Source organism: Elephas maximus, chromosome 17 (genome assembly GCF_024166365.1).
Source record: "Elephas maximus indicus isolate mEleMax1 chromosome 17, mEleMax1 primary haplotype, whole genome shotgun sequence".
In the NCBI taxonomy this organism is placed as follows: domain Eukaryota; kingdom Metazoa; phylum Chordata; class Mammalia; order Proboscidea; family Elephantidae; genus Elephas; species Elephas maximus.
The window spans coordinates 68,124,410-68,144,382 of NC_064835.1; the positions used below are offsets into that span (position 1 = coordinate 68,124,410).

At 42.8% G+C, this 19,973-nt stretch overlaps 1 protein-coding gene across 1 annotated transcript in view; it reads left to right on the top strand.

The window, feature by feature from the left end:
• The first annotated feature begins 983 nt into the window (after positions 1–983).
• Positions 984–19,973, top strand: part of PPP3R1 (protein phosphatase 3 regulatory subunit B, alpha) — a 74,176-nt gene continuing 55,186 nt past the window's right edge. Inside the window, exon 1 of the mRNA XM_049856425.1 lies at positions 984–1,432. Coding sequence (XP_049712382.1) covers positions 1,430–1,432 — 3 coding nt within the window. The 5' untranslated portion in view covers positions 984–1,429. The remainder of the gene's footprint in view (positions 1,433–19,973) is intronic.

The following is a 19,973-nucleotide window of genomic DNA, read 5'->3' on the forward strand; positions in this document are numbered from 1 at the left end:
ACAACCTGAATCCTTATGCTTTTCTGGACTCCGTGTCCCATTGTATTCTGAATTTTCTGGGAACGCTATTCGTCACCAGAAAGGGTACAACTCATCCATAGCCTACTAAAAGGCCAAGCAGGCAATCTGTTTTCGGGTTAACTTTCAAAAGCAAACACTGCTGCACTCCGTCAAAAGGCAGTCTGGAAGTTTAAGGAAAATACAGAGGTGAGTGGGAAAATCTCTGCGGGAGTGAGAAGCAGCCCCTCCGCTCGGCTGTGCTGGGCTCCCCACGCTTCAAGCCGAGGCCAGCTTCGGCTCCCCTCCCTGTCTTTCCAACCCAGGCTCCGGACTGCCAATTCAAGCAGGAGTGTGGGCCTGCGGATGTTTGCACTGGGGTGGTAAGTCCAAATGCGCCGTGCAGTTCCGTAGTGGGCCCAAGTAAGTACACAGATAGAAAGATAAAAAAAAAAAAAAAAGAAAGATAACCTTCCCTCAAAAGGAAACTGATTCCCTTTAGCCCCAGGGCTAGGATTTTTCCTTTTTATTTGATATAGTGTCCGGGTGGTTCTGACACCTTAACGCCTGTTCCACCTCCCCCGCGAAGCTCCAACTCTTGGACGCATAGCCTCCCTTCCCCCACCGCTCGGGACCCCTCGCATTTCCGGCCTCCCGGGGAACCCTGCATTTCCTCCTTCCCCCTCCCTCCCCTCCCTTACCTTCCTCCCCGCCCGCCTCGAGCCACGTGACAGGAAGGGCTACGCCACGCGACGTCAGAGACGTCCGCACCCCCGCCCCTGTCCCCCACCCCCCCCCGCCGCGCACGCAAGCGGCGGCCGGTCAGGGGCGAACGTGGTCCGCGCGCTCCGCGCTCCCCAACCAGAGTCTCGCAGAGCGCTGCGGAGGCCGGCGCCGAGCTCGGCGCGCGGGTTCCCGGATGTGCGGCGCTCACGGAAGCCCCGCCCCCGCCCCGGCTTGCGCGCCCCCGCCCTCCGCCCCGCACGCCGCCGCGCTCCGCTTTCCCCTCCCTCTCGCGCCCTCCCCCTTTTTCGTGCCTTGAGGTTGCGGGTCAGCGCGAGCCACTGCAGTGAGTCCGTCACGACTCCGGCGCGGGCGCGAGCGCGAGGCTGCAGCCGCGGAGCCGCCTGATCCCCTTTCCCCCTCTCCCCCTCCTTTCGGTCTCCATCTCTCCTCCCTCGCTCTGAATCTCGATCTTATTTTCTTCTCTCCCCCCGTCCGCTCCCTCGCGCGCCCAGTCACCCGGCCGGCGCGGGCCCCGCGGCGCCGCCTGCCCTCCCCCGCCCTGCACCCCCTCCCCCGCGGGCGTCCCGAGGACCGCAGCCGCCCGAGCCAGGCGCAGCTGGGCCGCCGCCGCCGCCGCTTCCTGCGGGAGCCCGTCTGAGCGCCGACACACTCCTGCGCCGAGCGAGCCGCCGACCCGCCGAGCAAAATGGTGAGACCTTCGGCTTCCCCAGTGCACCGGCCCTCGCCCGTCCGCCCGCCCGCCCGCCCGCCCGCCCGCCTGCCCGCCGGCCGCTTACCGCGCTGGGTGCGGGGGCGAGCCCCGACACCCGGGTCGGCTTCCACCCCTGGAAAATTCGAGAGATCCGGGTCGGGCCCATGCCCCAGCCGGTCCCAGCGAGCCCGCAGCAGCCCTGGTGCGTTGGCGGCCGGCGAGGGTGGCGGGCCCGCTGCTTGACAGGACGGCGGCCCTTCCGGCGCTGCGGCCGCGGGGCCTCTCGTCCGCCCCGGGGCCGCTGTCGGGCGCCCGCCACCTCTGTCCCCGCGGCCGCCGCGCCTCGCCCCCGGAGGCGTCCCCAGTCCCCCGGGCCTCTGCGGGGCGCCCCTCCGCCGCCGCCCCCTGCGGCCGCCGGGATTCCGCCCCTGCTCCGACCCCTCCCCCCACAGCCTGGCGCTCCGCGAGCCCCGCGTCCCCCGCGGCTTTGCTCGCCAGCACCTCCTCCCCCTGGAGCCCCGCTTCCACCCCACACTCCTCCTTACGCTTGGGGGTATTCCCAGTCCTATGGAAATAATAATATGTGGCAAATGGCGCTTTATATAAGACTCGCTCTCTGCAGAGCTGGTGTTTCTCCCACTCACACTTTTCGAGCGGGGAGTCTTGGCAGGAATCCTGCCGCTCACGTCCCCCCTCTGGCGTTAGTATTTCTTTGGCTGCTGTTTCCAGCCTTACGGGGTTTCTCTGCTGCTGTTTTTCTCTGCACTGGCCAGCCGGAATGGTTCCAGGTGTATAGTCGTGAAAACACAGGGCAACTTGGTTTCGGATAAATGGGAATAGTGTTAACAGTTCCTTACTTCCTAGGATTTTCCATTTTCTTTGTTAACCTTCGTAAATCTTGATCTCGGGGTGGCTGGCTGGTGGTGGTTTTTGAATCATGGCGATTTAAATTTGTTTTTCCTTACTCTCACATTAATCCCTAGGTAGAATTCGCTGCTGTAGTGTTTGAGACCGACGCTAGGGGTGTGTCTCCCGCCTCTGTCGCTGCAGCCAAGAAATCAACGCCCTTCTAGCCTGTTACCTTACCGGTTCTCTTGCTCCGGGCTGCCGGTCTAGTTTCCTCTTTGTAATCAAGAATTGCATACACAGTAGAAAGGTTCGCAGTGCTCTTCCGTGTGTATCAGATATTGGGACGTGTGATTCAGTTGTTACCGCTTTTTCTAAGAGTCTGAACAGTTGTCAGGCGATTTTTTTAGACTGGCTTTGGGTGATTTCTTGCACCGTTTGATTGCGTTATATTCCACATTATATGTAAAATTTAAATATTTTAAAATAGAGTGGTGGGTGAAGACAGAAATTATGGGGATTCTAACTCAACAATTTGGTGATGATTGTGAGGGAAGAAAATGATGATAGCTTGTTCAAGTAAGTCAGACATTATTTAAAATACAGAGCAAATGATTAAGCGTGTTTAACGGGTGTATTTAAAATACAAATTAGGTTCAGAGTTAGTAAATGATTAGTGATTTTGATAGGTAGAGGAAGTTTTTCCCTGCTAACTTGGGAGGCAACTCAGACAACTCGAGGCCCTGAAGTCACAAAACTTAGGCTTTTCCAGACTGTTACAGAAAACAATTTAGAAAAATCATAGCCATTTAGTCTTTTTGTTGGCATAGTCTTTTGGAGTTAGGAATTGCAGTTCAGTGCTTCAGTAAAATTTCCATATGCACTATTTGACTTGAAGGTCAGGATCTTGAAGGTCTTTGTCTATTAACAGCAAATGCTTTGTTTTTACCTGGATCTATAGATGCTACGTTTTGAGCAACAATGATCTAATCTTTTGTTTCTGTGTTATATAGCGGAGCGTCTAGTTTCCAAATCCTTTTTTTCCTGTGGTGCATTCCCCACCTCCCCTTTTTTTTGAGCAACAGATTGAATGTAGGGAGTCTTCTAGCTCTTAAAAATCTTGTATTCCTGGTACTCAGTGTTGCCTAATTTTTTAAAATCTTTGAAGGTTTACAATATAACATTGTTTTTTTTTTTTTTTCCCAGGCCATTATTTTCCTCTTCTTACCGGTTTCCTTTTCAGTATTTACTTTCTGATTCACCCTTGGCTCTTCTCTCTTCCATTTCCATTTTCTCAATAGCATTTCAGAACCTGCATAATTCTCATTGACAGCGTGGCTCCGCAACTTCAGGGTTATTTTGATCTGCTGAATATAGCACTGGTTTGAAAGTATCAAGACCATACTTACAGGTCAACTCTGCCAGTGACAGTATTGGCCCTCTTAAGCCAATATGGGATATTGATGAACTCAAGTAAATTGGGCCTTGGCATGGCCTGGTTCATTTTTCTAGTTAGGTGAACATGCAATTATGAAAAGTTTTACCCCCTTTTGAAAATCTGTTATTACTCCTATTATCATGAACATATATTTTGGGATGAGATTTTACAGTATCAGTCAAAAAGCTTATAAAATTGAATTGAATCTGTCAAGTACTTTTACCAAACTAAACCACATCCATTGCCTTCGAATCCGTTCTGACTTATAGTGACCCTAGACCTTTACTAACAGATATTAATTTTAGTTGCTGCCTTAAAAGATATGTTACTTCTTTTTTTTTTTTTCTTGAGTTAAATTTTGCCTTCTCCTGTTCTCATTTGATTTTTTAAATTGTTGGACGTACTGGTAGGATGAAGATTATATATATGCATGTGTGTACACACATATGCACACACACACACACACACACACACACACACACATACAATTCTGTGAGTACTGAGCACCCAGGGATTTTTTTCTAAACCACTACTGGTCAGTTGTACATGATAAAATAAGTAAATAGATGCCTTCGTTCTCATGATTTTTTCCTTAGGTAGTCATGTGATTTTAGATAATTTTAGCGTTACTGTCTTGCAGAAGAATAGAAAAAGAATAAATTAATCAAGTATAAGAATATTTAGGTCTGTGTCTTTGAAAACATAGTCTGAGCACTTTTTGAAGGAGTAAATTTTGCTGGGGCATTTTTAGAAACTTAGTTAAATTTTCAGTATCAGAAATAGTTTTTAGTCTGTGCTTGGAATTCAGGAACATGGTCAGGTTTTTGTATTTGTTTTTCTTGCAATAGATTAATACGGATTTTGCTCTGGTTGTTTACATAAAGATGGTGGTTCTCTGTTTTAAACTTTGTTTCTTAAGATAACCTTAAGTCTTATGAAGGATCTTGGTGCTTTTAAACTTTTTATTAAAACTGTCTTTGTCATGATTAATAAATAGAACTTAAATTTACTGCTTTCTGAAATCACTGCACTTAGAGTTGTTCATAAGATTCTAGTTCAGATTTTTTAAAAAAGAAAGTCTCCTTTAAGAAAAAAAAAGCAGGTAACCTGTGTTATGACCAGCAGAATTAAAATTTATAGCAGCCATGAAGAGAAAATTTTGTCTCCCGTTATGTCCCATAGTGGATGAGAAAATTTAAAAGGCTCAGAGTGAGTGAGTGAAGGTAAGGTAAAGAAGCTGAGAAGGAGCAGCCAGCAAAGAGGGGCAGACAGATTGGGGAGGATCACAGGCAGAAGTCTGAGGCAGTGTAAGGAGTCAGCTCAGGCCAGAAGGATGAAGCAGGTAAGACCCAGAAATCGGAGGGCAGCAACAGGGATTTATTCATATCCACAAATACATACAGACTTCGTCTGCTGTTCCCTGGTTATTGTGCTCCCTGTTGTAGGAGGCAAAATGATTCAGGCAGGTTCCCTACCTTCATTTAAGTAAGGGAAATAAGGCAAAATGCCTATAACTGAAATAAGTTAGCATGTAATGAGTATGAGTATCATATGAATAATATGTACAAAGTGTGACTGAAATTGAGGAAAGAGCAAAGTCAGTTTCATCTGGGATTATAGAAAGGTTTATGAAGGAGGTGGCAATTGAGCTGGGTCTACAAAGATAAGATTGCGGTAGGCAGAGTTGTTGTGTGCTGTTGAGTCAATTTCCAGCTCATATACGACAGAGTAGAACTGCCCCATAGGCTTTTCAAGGCTGGAATCTTTAGGAGGCAGATTGCCGCATCTTTCTCCCATGCAGCAACTGTTGGGTTCGAACCGCTGACCTTTTGGTTAGCAGCTGAGTGTGTAACCACCGCACCACCAGGGATCGTAGGCAGAGTTGGGGGAATGTACAAGAGGCCTCTGGGAGAAGAAACCTTATAAGCCTGGAGGTAGCAAGAGGCACTGTATATTTGGAGCACAGATTCTCAAAGTGGTTCCTTGACCAGCACCATCAGCATCTTCCAAGAACTTGTACCTTCACCCTGGACCAACTGAATCCCAAACTCTGGTGATGGGACCAAGCAATCTGAGTTTTTTAGGTCTTCCAGGTGATTCTGATATAAAAGTTTGAGAGGCGTCCCTGGGTTGTGGCACAGCCGGTTAAATGATTACTGGTAGTTGAAAGGTTGGTGGTTTGAACCCACCCAGATGCACCTCGGAAGACATGCCTGGTGATCTGCTTTGGAAAGGTCACAGCCTTGAAAATCTTTCTACTCTGCATACGTGGGGTCACTGTAAGTTGGAATTGACTGGATGGCAAGTAACAAAGTTTGAGAGCCACTGTTTAGAGAATAGCAAGAAATGTATTTAATAACTTTCAGTTGAGTATCTGTTAATTTACCTAGTACTGACTATACGTGGTGCCCTAGTGGCACAGTTTTTAAGATCTACGGCATACTAAGGCTGCTAACTAAACAGGTTGGCAGCTTGAATCCACCAGCTGCTCCTTATATACTCTGTGGGGCAGCTCTACTCTGTCTATAGGGTCCCTGTGAGTTGTAATTGACTGGACGGCAATGGTTTTTTTTTTTTTAAACTATACATAAGACATGATTATTATCTCCAAGGAACTTAAGTGAGATAAAAAACAATTATAATGCAGTGTGATACATACTATTATCAAGCTAAACACAGTATTTAAAGAGCACATGGCAGGAGACAAAGTTAATCTAAACTATGCCTGGGCATGTTATGCTCCGAATGTGTTATCAGGGAGCCCAGTCCCTGGAGAAGGACATCATGCTTGGTAAAGCAGAGAGTCAGTGAAAAAGAGGAACACCCTCAACGAGATGGGTTGACACAGTGGCAGCAGCAGTGGGCTCAAACATAGCAATGACTGTGAGGATGGCACAGGACTGGGCAGTGTTTCGTTCTGTTGTCGTGGACAGCATCTAACAACAACAGAGTTGGGGGAAAAGAATGTCACTGAAAGAAAACTTCCTGGTTGGAATGATGCTTTTTCTGTGTCCCAGGGGGATGAGTATTAGCCAGTGTGGAGGAGTGCTCCAGATAGAGAGCCTTATGTTCAAAACCACAGAGGCATGAGAGTATACAAGCCATTGAAGGAACTAAAGTATAAAGTAGTTCAGCATGGCTGGAGGGTAGGAGGATAGGCTGGAAAGGGGGAGAGTGATCAGATCGCGGCTAGATTGTAGAGGGGCTTGCAGATCGTATGAAGAAGTTAATTTTTCTCCCTAAAGTCCATGGGAAACTCTTGCTTTTAAGGAGGAGAATGGCATTGTCTCATTTACCATTTTAGAAAGATCAGCCTGATAGTATTGTACATAATAAAATATAATGGGTGCATCTAGACGTGGGGATGCATTTAGAAATAGTTATGGTAATTCATGTGAGAAATAAGGACCTGAAAGAATGCAGTAACAGTGAAAATGAAGAGGAAGGAGGGAGGACTGGATATGAAATTTATTTAGGACATAGAAGGTAAGACTTGGTGACTATTTGATTACAGGAAGAAAGAGATGAGTCGTGCCGTGGTTTCTGGCATAGGTGACTGACTGGGTGGATGATAGTGCCGTCTATTCAGCAAATATTTATTGAGCACCTTCTTGGGCAAAGCTCAGTTCTGGAAGTACGTGGGAAATACTATCCTTCTTCTCAAGGAACTTCCAGTTAGCTGGGATGACCATTTCATCTCTAGTCTTCTCTTTTCAGTTGGTAATTAATGTTTGGAAGGTTATGTTGCAAGATTGTAAGTTCAGTTGGAAGGACAGCTGTGAAACACTAACAATGCTTGCTGCATAGATATCATGGCTTAGGAGATAGCAGAAGAGCTTGATAGGCTGAAGGTAGGAAAAGGCAACATATATTTGAGCAGTGATTCTCAAAATGTGGGTCTTGAATTAGCAGTATTAGCATCGTCTGGATTGTTAGAAATACACTTTTTACCCTAAGAGATATAGGAAAAGCAGATTTGGGGGAGTGGTGATGATGTCTGTTTTGGGCATGCAGAATTTAAAGTAGTCATGGGACATCTAAGGGAATATGGCCAACAGGTAATTGATTCTATTTGGAGTTCAGAAGAGAGATCTGAGCTTGGGCTAAAGATTTGAGTGTTACTTATTTCACTGTATTAGGTAGTAGTTTAAACCATAAAACTGAGTGGCATCTTACAGAGATAACATGAGAAGAGGGCTTAGTACAGAAGCCCAGAGAACACTGCATATAAGAGACAGAGAATGAGAAGGCTGTAAAGGTTGTTTAAGAGTGAATAATCAGAGATAGTTGGAAAATTAACAGAGTGATCTCAGGTTTAAGAGAATTTTAAGAAGGAGGAAGGAGTCAGCAGTGTCTGGATATTGCAGAGGGATCAGGAGAGTTCTAGCTACTTCGGCAGTAGCAGTTTGTTGTAATGGTGGTGAAGAAACCCAGGATGCAGTGGGTTGCTCAGACATTGTAGATGTTGGCCAGGCATTGAGCATAGACTGCTGTTAAAAGCTTTGGATAAAAGTAGAGAGAGGATGAAAGCTAGAAGAGAATTTAGGTTTGAGGAAGAATTTATTTTGGGTCCAAATGAGCAAGCTAGGAAAGAGGGAAAGGTTGAAGATTCAAAGGGGAAGAAAATCGGATTATTAATAGTTTAACGTTCCCAAGGATATATGAGGGAATATGACTCTACTTAGAAAAGAGGAGAGATTATTTATTTATTTTTTAACCTGTTAACTTGGAAAGAGGTCGTGTAAGAGTTCAGGCAGGAAAGAAAGTCACGTATGAGGTTGTAAATGGCGCTGACTCAACAGAACAGCTATCATTGTTTCCTTTGGGGGAACAATGATAGTTGTTCTGTTGAGTCTGCCTTCCCACTGATGACAGTCCCATGTACAGAGAAAGCAACATTGTCTGGAACTGCACCATCCATTCATCTTGTGATCCATACATAGGGTTTTCATTAGCTGATTTTCAGAATTAGATCGTCAGAGCTTCCTTCTAGCCCGTGTTAGTCTGAAAGTGCTGTTAAAACCCGTTCAGCAGCATAGCAGCATGCAGGCCAGCGTTGGTAGGTGGGTGGTGGCTGCACATGGGGTTCACTGGTCGAGAATCAAACCCTGGTCTCCTGCGTGGAAGGCGAGAATTCTGCCACTGAACCGCCAGTGGCCTCCGCAACCACTGATTGATCTGGGGATAATGTACTGGGTGATTTGGAAGGAGTGGAAATTGTGGGTAGGAGAATACTGCTTTTGTTGTATTATAGGTTATAAGGATTTGAAAGTGAATGGAAATAGAGACATTTTTAAGAAGTTGAAAAGAGAAGCTGACTTATGACAAAATGGAAGCATAAAGGATAACTGAACCTGGTGATCTAATAGAAACATAACTACATTATTAACGAAAGTAGGAAAGTAGGACTAAATTTGCTGGTTGAAAGAAGTGGCGGAAGAAAGTGAGTTTGGTTTTAGACAGTGAATTTGATGAACTTGAGACATTCCATTATAACTGTTTAACGAATAAATTTGGGAATATACTTGGAAAAGAAGCTAGCGTTAGAATTTTTGAGTCAAGTTGATAGCTGAAGAAAGGGTTATAAGGATGAGGTTTAAGAAGATAGACACTAATGGAATTGGTCATTAGAAGAATATTGATGACCTTTAAGAGTAACTACAGTGAAGACTCAAGTGATGAAAATAAGATTGCAAAAGAAATGTAAATTATTTTTCTTGGTTATTGTTATGTCCCAAATACCTGGTATATAATCAGACGCTAAGGAGGGTTTGAAGAAGGAATATGTGAATGAACAAGTAGAATAAAAGAGTAGGTGTTGATGCAGCAGTAGAGACAATGAATATCAATTCCTTATTAGAGAAATCTGTGGAAGAAAGGACAAAGAATAGTTAGCTCCAGCGGTTTACAGTTGGGGTAAGTTCTTTTTAGGGTAGGGAAAGGTGTGGATATCCTTTAGAATTAAAAAAGAGAAGCTAGGAGAGGGAACTTTAAGAAGGTGCATGCTTAATGTGATGAGCCCTAGAAGAGGTAGAAAGAAGAAGGATTAAAAGGAAAGGAGGGACATCAAAAAAAAAAAGGCAGATGTAGGTGAGCAGGCCATGGAGCCAGACATGGTTTAGTAGTGGCGTTCATACCACCAAACCAAACCTGTTCCTGTAGAGTTGATTCCGACTCATAGTGACCCTATAGGACAGTAGAACTGCCCCACAAGGTTTCCAAGGCTGTAAATCTTTACAGAAGCAGACTGCTACCTCTTCCTCCTGCAGAGCTGCTGGTGGGTTTGAATCACCAATCTTTCAGTTGGCAGCTGAGTGCTTAAACACTGCACCACCAGCACTCCTTGGAGTTCATACTAGATGGCCTGAATCATTTTGGTATAGTTGGAGACAAGATCATCTGCCGAGCTTGAGATTGAGGTTGAAGTAAATGGGGTTGAATGAAGGATGAGGAATATGGAAAAGGAGTGAATTATTGACTTTGAGGGATTTGATAGGCAGTTAACAAACAGGGTATTAAGTAATTACAAAGTTTGAACATGTTATCAGGAGGAATCAGTCCCTGGAGAAGAACATCATGCTTGGTAAAGTAGAAGGCCTGTGAAACAGAGGAGAACCTCAAAGAGATTGACACAGTGACTGCAACAATGGTCCAAACATAGCAACGATTGTGAGGGTGGCACGGGACATAGGGTCGCTGTGAGTTGGAATTGACTTGATGGCACCTAGCAACAACAACAACAAGTAATTATTACTATTACTAGATAGTAGGTAGGATCCAAGAGAGGGCAACAGTGGGTCAGTGACCTAGGAAAGGAATCTAGGAAACGGAAGTTCTAAGAAGAAAAGAGCTTGATACCTTACCAGTCTTTAGTAACTCAGATTTTTGTGCTTCTGATCAAGTTACATAAGGGCTAAAAAGAGCTGTTTTCCAAGTTCAGGTTTTATGTAGGGGGAACATCTAGTTGTAAGTTGATAAAAAAAAAAACTCAGCTAAAATTCTTAAAAGTTTTTAAAAAGCTCTGAAGACACTGCATTAATATATTTGCTTAAAAATTCACACTGTACCGAAAGGTATAAAACTGAAAGTAAGCCTTCCCTCTCTCTACCCCCCACCCCCTACGCCTTCATTTTCTTGTATATTCTCCCAAGGGGATTTTGTGTATGTGTGTGCGCACGCAGGTACGTGTGCACACGTGTGCACATCTCTTCCAGCATATGGATTTATTAAATTTTTTACAATTAAAAAAATTACAGTCTTTATTAAAAATACTTACCCAAACCAAAAACCAAATCTGCTGCCGTTGAGTCAGCTCTGACTCATAGAAACCCTATAGGACCAAGTAGAACTGCCCCATAGAGTTTCCAAGGCTTTAAATCATTACGGAAGCGACTGCCACATTTTTGTCACTTGTAGTGGCTGGTGGGTTTGAACTGCTGACCTTTTGGCTAACAGTGCTTAACCACTGCAGCATCAGGGCTCCTAAAAATATTTACAATTTAATAAAAATGTTTCAGATTTTTATTTAAAAATTACAAAGGTCAGACTTAGAGATTTTAATGGTACCCTGCTCCAGTTTTCTTAGTTTTATTCCATCATTTTTAATTAATTTACATATAAAATATGAGTCAAAACAATTCAACATAATTTTTCTAATCAGGTAGCAATTTCATAATGATTGAGGTTCATCAACAGGGGTTTGAACAATTACAGTATTATGAAATTACTCAGGAAAAAAAATAAAGTTTTATTAGATGTTTTATACTTATTTGTTTCCACTTAGCACCTTATTTAGCATTAACTACACAAATAGCAAATTCTTGAATTAACAAAAGGAAATGACTTCTGAAGTTTAGTGGATAAAGTATCTTATTTTATTTCAAGGCTACGAGATTAAGCTTTCTTCACCATTTCTATTCTTTGTTCCAAATAAACCTTTTCTCTAGCAGCTCTCATCGACCCTCTCTTTTTCTGAATTTTCTTTTTGGACTCCCATTTCCTCTTTATGTTTATGAGTTGACCATATAATTATAGGTAATGTACAGGTCTGGCACAGGAATAAAAGCTTGATAAATGAAATATGACTAATATGTTTCCAGGTTGGTCTTTGGTTTTTGCGCTCTTGTACTATGAAAATGTTTAAAACATGGTTTTTGTAGGAGCTCATAAAATTTAGCACTGATAATTCAACAAGTCATAGATTTCTTCTTCAGAGTTGTTTCTTTTTTTTAAAACTAGCCCTTTTTTATGAGTATCAAAAAGAGGGGTACATATGATAGTCATGTCAGTATCCAAAAAATTGTTCTGTAAATGAGATGTCACTTTGACTTGTCTTTGTGGTGGCATTATTAAATTCATCCATGCTCTGACTAGGTTCTCTTTTGTAAATAGTTCAGAGTATTCGCTTTTATTTGTGTGTTAGACCTAGGGATGCATTTTAAAACCTAGTACAAGTGAGCAAAGCATAGTAACCTACAAAAAAGGATCAAGCCTTTACCCTCGGCCTTGTTAGAGTTCTCTCTATTAGCATTTTGACTTATGTATTTATCCTTAATCTCTTTAGTTTCGGGGATAGTTTTCTTTAATTTCCTCATGAGTGTGACACCAAGCAGGCTCCCATTATAGGTATACAACATGTTAGCATTCTCTGATATTATTTGCTTATAAGGAATGTTTAACAGAAATTGAAGTTTGTCAGGAAAAGTAAGTGATAATGGATAAAGGAAATCTGTGATTTGTAAGCTTATGGTGCAACTTCATCTTTGGCCCTAGTGGTTGGTGTGAAAATTTGAATAATAGTTGTATTAACTGGTCATCCTTGTAGGCGTATGGATATTATCCTATCAGTGACAGCGCTGTACTTCAGGATAGATCTTGAAACGTTCTTTTTGGCGATGAGTGTAACACCATTCCTCTTCAAGTTGTCATTCCCGGCATAGTAGACCATATGATTGTCCGATTCAAAATGGCCAATACCAGTCCATTTCAGCTCACTAATGCCTAGGATGTCGATGTTTATGCGTTCCATTTCATTTTTGATGATTTCCAGTTTTCCTAGATTCATACTTCGTACATTCCAGGTTCCGATTATTAATGGATGTTTGCAGCTGTTTCTTCTCATTTTGAGTCACGCCACATCAGCAAATGAAGGTCCCGAAAGCTCTACTCCATCCACGTCGTTAAGGTCGACCCTACTTTGAGGAGGCAGCTCTTCCCCAGTCATCTTTTGAGTGCCTTCCAACCTGGGGGGCTCATCTTCTAGCACTGTATCAGACAGTGTTCTGCTGCTATTCACGAGGTTTTCACTGGCTAATGCTTTTCAGAAGTAGACTGCTGGGTCCTTCCTAGTTTGTCTTAGTCTGGAAGCTCAGCTGAAACCTGTCCTCCATGGGTGACCCTGCTGGTATCTAAATACCGGTGGCATAGCTTCCAGCATCACAGCAACACGCAAGCCCCCACAGTACGACAAATTGCCAGACACGTGGGGACATATGATCAGGAACCGATGGTACTGAAGGAAGAAGTCCAAGCAGCTCTGAAGGCATTGGCCAAAAACAAGGCTCCAGGAATTGATGGAATATCAATTGAGATGTTTCAACAAGCAGCCCTGGAGGTGCTCACTCGTCTATGCCAAGAAATATAGAAGACAGCTTCCTGGCCATCCGACTGAAAGAGATCCGTATTTATGCCTATTCCCAAGAAAGGTGATCCAGCCGAATGTGGAAATTATAGAATAATATCATTAGTATCACACGCAAGCAAAATTCTGCTGAAGATCATTCAAAAACGGCTGCAGCAGTATATGGACAGGGAACTGCCAGAAATTCAGGCCAGTTTCAGAAGAGGACGTGGAACCTGGGTTATCATTGCTGGTGTCAGATGGATCCTGGCTGAAAGCAGAGAATACTAGAAGGATGTTCACCTCTGTTTTGTTAACTCTACAAAGGCATTCGACTGTGTGGATCATAACAAATTATGGATAATGTTGCGAAGAATGGGAATTCCAGAACACTTAATTGTGCTCATGAGGGACCTTTACGTAGATCAAGAGGCAGTTGTTCAGACAGAACAAGGGGCTACTGATTGGTTTAAAGTCAGGAAAGGTGTGCATCAGGGTTGTATTCTTTCACCATACCTATTTAATCTGTATGCTGAGCAAATAATCCGAGAAGCTAGACTGCATGAAGAAGAACAGGGCATCAGGATTGGAGGAAGACTCATTAACAACCCGCATTATACAGATAACAACCTTGCTTGCTGAAAGTGAAGTCTTGAAGCACTTACTAATGAATAATGAAGATCAAAGACCACAGCCTTCAGTATGGATTGCATCTCAACATGAAGAAAACAGAAATCCTCACAGCTGGACCAATGAGCAGCATCATGATAAATGGAGAAAAGATTGAAGTTGTCAAGGATTTCATTTTACTTGGATCCACAATCAACAGCCTCGGAAGCGGCAGTCGAGAAAACAAAAGACGCATCGCATTGGGCAAGTCTGCTGCAAAGGACCTCTTTAAAGTGTTGAAGAGCAAAGATGTCACCTTGAAGACTAAAGTGCTCCTGACCCAAGCTGTGGTATTTTCAATTGCATCATAATGCATTTGAAAACTGGACAGTGAACAAGGAAGACCGAAGAAGAATTGACACCTTTGAATTGTGGCATTGGCGAAGAATGTCGAATATACCATGGACTCCCATAAGAACGAACAAATCTGTCTTAGAAGAAGTACAGCCAGAATGCTCCTTAGAGTGAGGATGGCGAGACTGCGTCTTACATACTTTGGACATGTCGTCAAGAGGGATCAGTCCCTGGGGAAGGACACCATGCTTGGCAGAGTACAGCGTCAGCGGAAAAGAGGAAGACCCTCAATGAGGTGGATTGATACAGTGGCTGCAATGGTGAGGTCGAGCATGACAATGATTGTAAGGATGGCTCTGGACCGGGCAGTGTTTTGTTCTGTTGCGCATGGGGTCGCTAGGAGTCGGAACCGACTCGACGGCACCTAACAACAACAACATGGTGCGACTATTTTTCTTACATAGAATTTCATGAATTTAACTCATAATAATATTTATCAATTAAAGAATGAATTTTTGAACATACAGGTAGGTATACTTCAGCTCTGCCTTCCTATCTGACTGCCACTGTCCCTTCCTTTATCGTCATGCCTCTTGACTCTTATCTCTATTTGCTCATTTTGTTGTTATTTTTTAATCCACTACCATCTAGTTCTGTGATGTTTAAATTCAATAGCCATTAGCTTTGCAAGGCTATGTCAGTTTTAATTAAAATTAAATGGAATGGTAAACTTAGTTCCTCATTTGCTCTAGCTACGGTTCAAGTGCTTAATAGCCGTATATGGCTGGTTGTTACTTTGTTGGACAGTCTAGATATCGAACATTTCCATCACTGTAAATTTTCTGTTAGCGCTGGCCTAAGAGGACTTGAAACACTTACTGATGAAGATCAAAGACTAGAGCCTTCAGTATGGATTGCACCTCAACATAAAACAAAAATAATACTAAGTAATATGATAAACAGAAAAGATGTTATCAAGGACTTCATTTTACTTGGATCCACGATCAATGTCCATGGAAGCAGCAGTCAAGAAATCAAAGGACACATTGCACTGGGCAAACCTGCTGCAAAAGATCTCTTTAAAGTGTTAAAAAGCAAAGATGTCACTTTGAGGACTAAGGTGCACCTGACCCAAGTCATGGTGTTTTCATTCACTTCATATGCATGTGAAAGCTGGGCAGTGAATAAGGAAGACTGAAGAAGAATTGATTCCTTTGCTTTATGGTGTTGGCGAAGAATGTGGAATATACCATGGACTGCCAGAAGAACAAACAAGTCTCTCTTGGAAGCTGTACAGACAGAGAGTGCTCCTTGGAAGCAAGGGTGGTGAGACTTTGTCTCACATACTTTGTACATGTTATCAGGAAGGATCAGTTTCTCGAAAAGGACATCATGCTTGGTAAAGTAGAGGGTCAGCGGAAAAAGAGGAAGACCCTCTATGAGATGGATTGATACAGCGGCTGCAACACTGGGCTGAAGCGTATCAATGATTGTGAGAATGGTGCAGGACTGGGCACTGTTTTGTTCTTTTGTACATAGGGTCACTATGAGTCAAAACTGACTTGATGGCACCTACTAACAACAACAAGTTACACATCTCCATTTCACTGAAACTCATTATATTGACAGTAACTTCTAATTGCTATCATGAAATTTGGAGTTGGGAAGAGCTGAATATAAATTTAGGTTCCAAAATACTGTAAGCTCTCTAGACTTTAGTACATGTGTAAAATGGGAATAACAACACTTCATAAGATGGTAGTACAATATAGTGTGTCAAGTGTTGGGAATCCATTAGACACTTATTAAATGACACTTTGTTCTTCATTCTTCTTTGTAACATCAGATCTTGTTGGCAACCCTTGAAATTCTCTCTTCTTTTGACTTTGTAACATTTTCAACTAGTTGCTAGCCTTTCAATTGGGTTTGGTCCAGGGCCCTCTTAAATATGATTGTATCAACTTTCCATTTAAAATCCCATCTATTATAAAGACTAAAATAACAAAACACACAGACTCTGTAGGTTTTACCTTTGCTTTTCCAGTTTATTCCACCTCCTTTCGAATTGCTTTCTATACTCCAGCCACTTGTTTGGTTTTATTCAGTATTATATGCTATGTTTATTCTGCCATCTGTTTATTCGACTGTGGGAACCTTTGCATATGCTGTTTGGAATGCCTCAGAAGTACCTCAAGGAGGTTACTGAGCCTCCCACACCAAGTCAGGTTGTGATCCTAAGTTACACTGTCTGGTAGTACCTTTTATATTGCCTTTGTTGCACATGAGTAATTATATTGCCTTTGTCGCACGTGATTAATTTTTTTTTTTTTTTTGTCTCCTCATGATTTAATGTGGGCTCTGTGAGAATGGGAATCATGTCTGTCTTGTTTTTCCTACTATATACCCCTGCTGCCAGCACAGGACCCTACACATTGTAAGAACTGAGTGAATGCATTTCTTGTTTGTTCCCAAGGTTTCATCTTTCTCCTATGTACTGATGATTCATGTTTTTTTCTAAATTTTATTTAGTCTGTTGTTGAGACGATGCACAGCAAAACATACACCAATTCAGCAGTTTCTACATATACAATTTACTTACTAATTACATTCTTCCAGTTGTGCAACCATTTTCACCTTCCATTTCTGAGTTGTTCCTCCCTCATTACCATAAACTCCCTGCCCACTATGGTCTGATGATTCGTATTATTAGCCCACCTCATTCTCCTCTGTTCCAGTCCATAGATAAAACTGGTTACTGGGTATGTATCTAAATAAGAATGTCTCTAAGACATCTGAAACTCAGCGTGACTGAAACTCTGTTCATTATATTATCCCTGTTCAAACTTTATTATTTCCTGTTTTCCTAGTGGAAAAGCATTTACCCATTCACTCCTAACGAAACCTGGAATAGTCATACCTTTTCTCTCCGTCACTGCTGCCTGAGTCTTGAGATGTCATCAGTTGCAGCCTGCATAATGCTTACATCTGTAACACAGATTGGCTGTGTGCTGTCTGTGAACAGGGAAATTTATTTATAACTTTCTCATTATATTAACGCTTTGTGCAACTAACTGGCAGCAGCGGAACCCAAAATACAGTAACACAGCTGAAAGCAGCAAGCTACAGAAAAATGAAGTGTTTTATACTGTCCATTTAGCCCACATTGTTACTTTTGACTCTGACCGTTTGAGTTGGAAGAGCTTATTAAACAATTCTCCAGGTCTTTGTGTTTTTTTTCCATGTTTATATATACTTTAGCAGCCTCTATTACTCTTTACACTTTTTTCTTTTACTTGCATCTTTACTATCAAAAGTCCTATATTATTATATATTAGTATGCCTTTAATCTATGCTAATATTTTTATTAGGATTTTTCTTGTTCTTGTTAGTGTTTTGGTTACAAAGTTGCGTAGGTTTTGAGTGGTCTTTCCCCAACTCTATTTTTCTTAAGTCATATTTTTAAAAAAATTTATTTATTGTGCTTTAGGTGAAAGTTTACAAATCAAGTTGGTCTCTCTTACAAAAAGCCATACACACCCCGCTGTGCACTCCCTGCTGCTCTCCCCTTAATGTGACAGCACATTCCTCTTCTCCACTGAGTATTCCCCCCCTCCCCCCGCATCCATTGAACCAGCTCCTGTCGTTACTAGACAGGAGTTGCCCACATAGTCTCATGTGTCTACTTGAGCCACAAAGTTCACTCCTCACCAGCATCATTGTCTGTCTTATAGTCCAGGCCAATCTTTGTCTGTGGAGTTAGTTTCCGGAATGGTTCCAATCTTCGGCTATCAAAGGGTCCAGGGACCATGACCATTAGGGTCCCTCCAGTCTCAGTCAGACGATTAAGCCTGGTCTTTTTATGAGAATTTAAGATCTGCATCCCACTGTTTTCCTGCTCCATCAGGGATTCTCTGTTGCGTTCCCTGTCAGGGCAGTGATTGGTGGTAGTGGGGCACCATCTAGTTCTTTTGGTCTCAGGCCGATGGAGTCTCTGGCTTACGTGGCCCTTTCTGTCTCTTGGGTTAAGCCATATTATTTTTAATGTGTAGTTGTTTTTTTTAGTTGTAAGAACATGAATTATTTTTAGGGAAAAAAACATATAGTAGCAAACATATCCTCTGTCTTTAGATTCCCCAAATGCCTCTTAGTGAGCTTCTTCATTCCCATTGTGACTGGCATTCTTGCGGTTCTACTTATTCTCCTGAGGACTGCATCATAGCCTACCTAATGCTTTGCTGTTTTTTGCCTCTAGTTTCTTCTGCAGACTGTTTTTCATATTGCCACTGGAGTTTTTCGTCTGAAAAGGAAATCTGATGTCACTGCCTTCATTTTAAGAAGTACTTGCTTCATTTCAGGGAACATCTAGCTTAAATGGCATAATGTAGTTCATAAAGAAAATATTCTACATTCTACTTTGGTGAGTAGTGTCTGGGGTCTTAAAAGCTTGTGAGTGGCCATCTAAGATACTTCACTGGTCTCATCCCTTCGGGAGCAAGGGAGAAAGGAGACAGCCAAACACACAAGGGAAAGATTAGTCCAAAGGACTTATGAACCACAACTACCACAGCCTCCACCAGACTGAGTCCAGCACAACTAGATGGTGCCCAGCCACCACCACCAACTGCCCTGACAGGGATCACAGTAGAGAGTCCAGACAGAGCTGGAGAAAAATGTAGAACAAAATTCTAATTCAAAAAAAAAAAAAAGACCTGACTGACTGGTCTGACAGAGACTGCAGAATCTGGCCCCTGGACACCCTTTTAGCTCAGTAGTGAGGTCACTCCTGAGGTTCACCCTTCAGCTGAAGATTAGACAGGCCCATAAAACAAAATGGGACTAAAGAGGCACACCAGCCCAGGGCAAGGACAAAAAGGCTGGAGAGGACAGGAAAGCTGGTAATAGGGAAACCGAGGTCGAGAAGGGGAGTGTTGACATGTCGTAGGGTTGGTAACCAATATCACAAAACAGTATATGTACTAATTTCTTCTGTAAACCTTCATCTAAAGTACAATTAAAAAAAAAAAGTACTTGTTTTGTCTTCTAGAATTAAAAATTCAAACTCTTTTGCATGGTACTCCTGACCTTTCTTTCTAGTTGTTCCTATGTTAAAACTGGATCTGACTGCATGTTTCTCAAATGCCCAGCCCTCTTCCACCTGTTGGTGCCTTTGTATGTACTTCTTTCCTTTCTGCAATGTCCTTCTCCTCTCTGTGCCTGGCAAACGTCATTCCAGTGCCATTCTGTGAAAATTTTCCCAGCTCCCCCAAGATATTAATGGCCATTTATTTGTAAGTAACTGTTACTGGATAGTACATTCCATATTTGACTATGTCGAACTGCCCCCTCCCCCCCAAACTGGGCTTCTCTAGAGCGGAGAATGCACTGTATTCAGCCTTGCAAAGCTGCTTACCATTATATTATTTGTCATGGAATAGACATGTTAAGTAAATGAGTTGGTGGGTGGGCGAGTAGACACTCATCCTGCTGGGTTTGGGGAGCCAGCAGAAGTGCAAGGGAAATAAGTTAGATTTATCACCTAGGGCTAGGCAGGTATTTGAAAGCCCCTTGGGTAAACAGTTACACAAATGTCTTAGGCACCACGGGAAAGCTCCCACAAAGGAAACTGCTCTTCTAAAAGTTATAGGACTTTTGTGCTCAGAGATTCTTCTTAC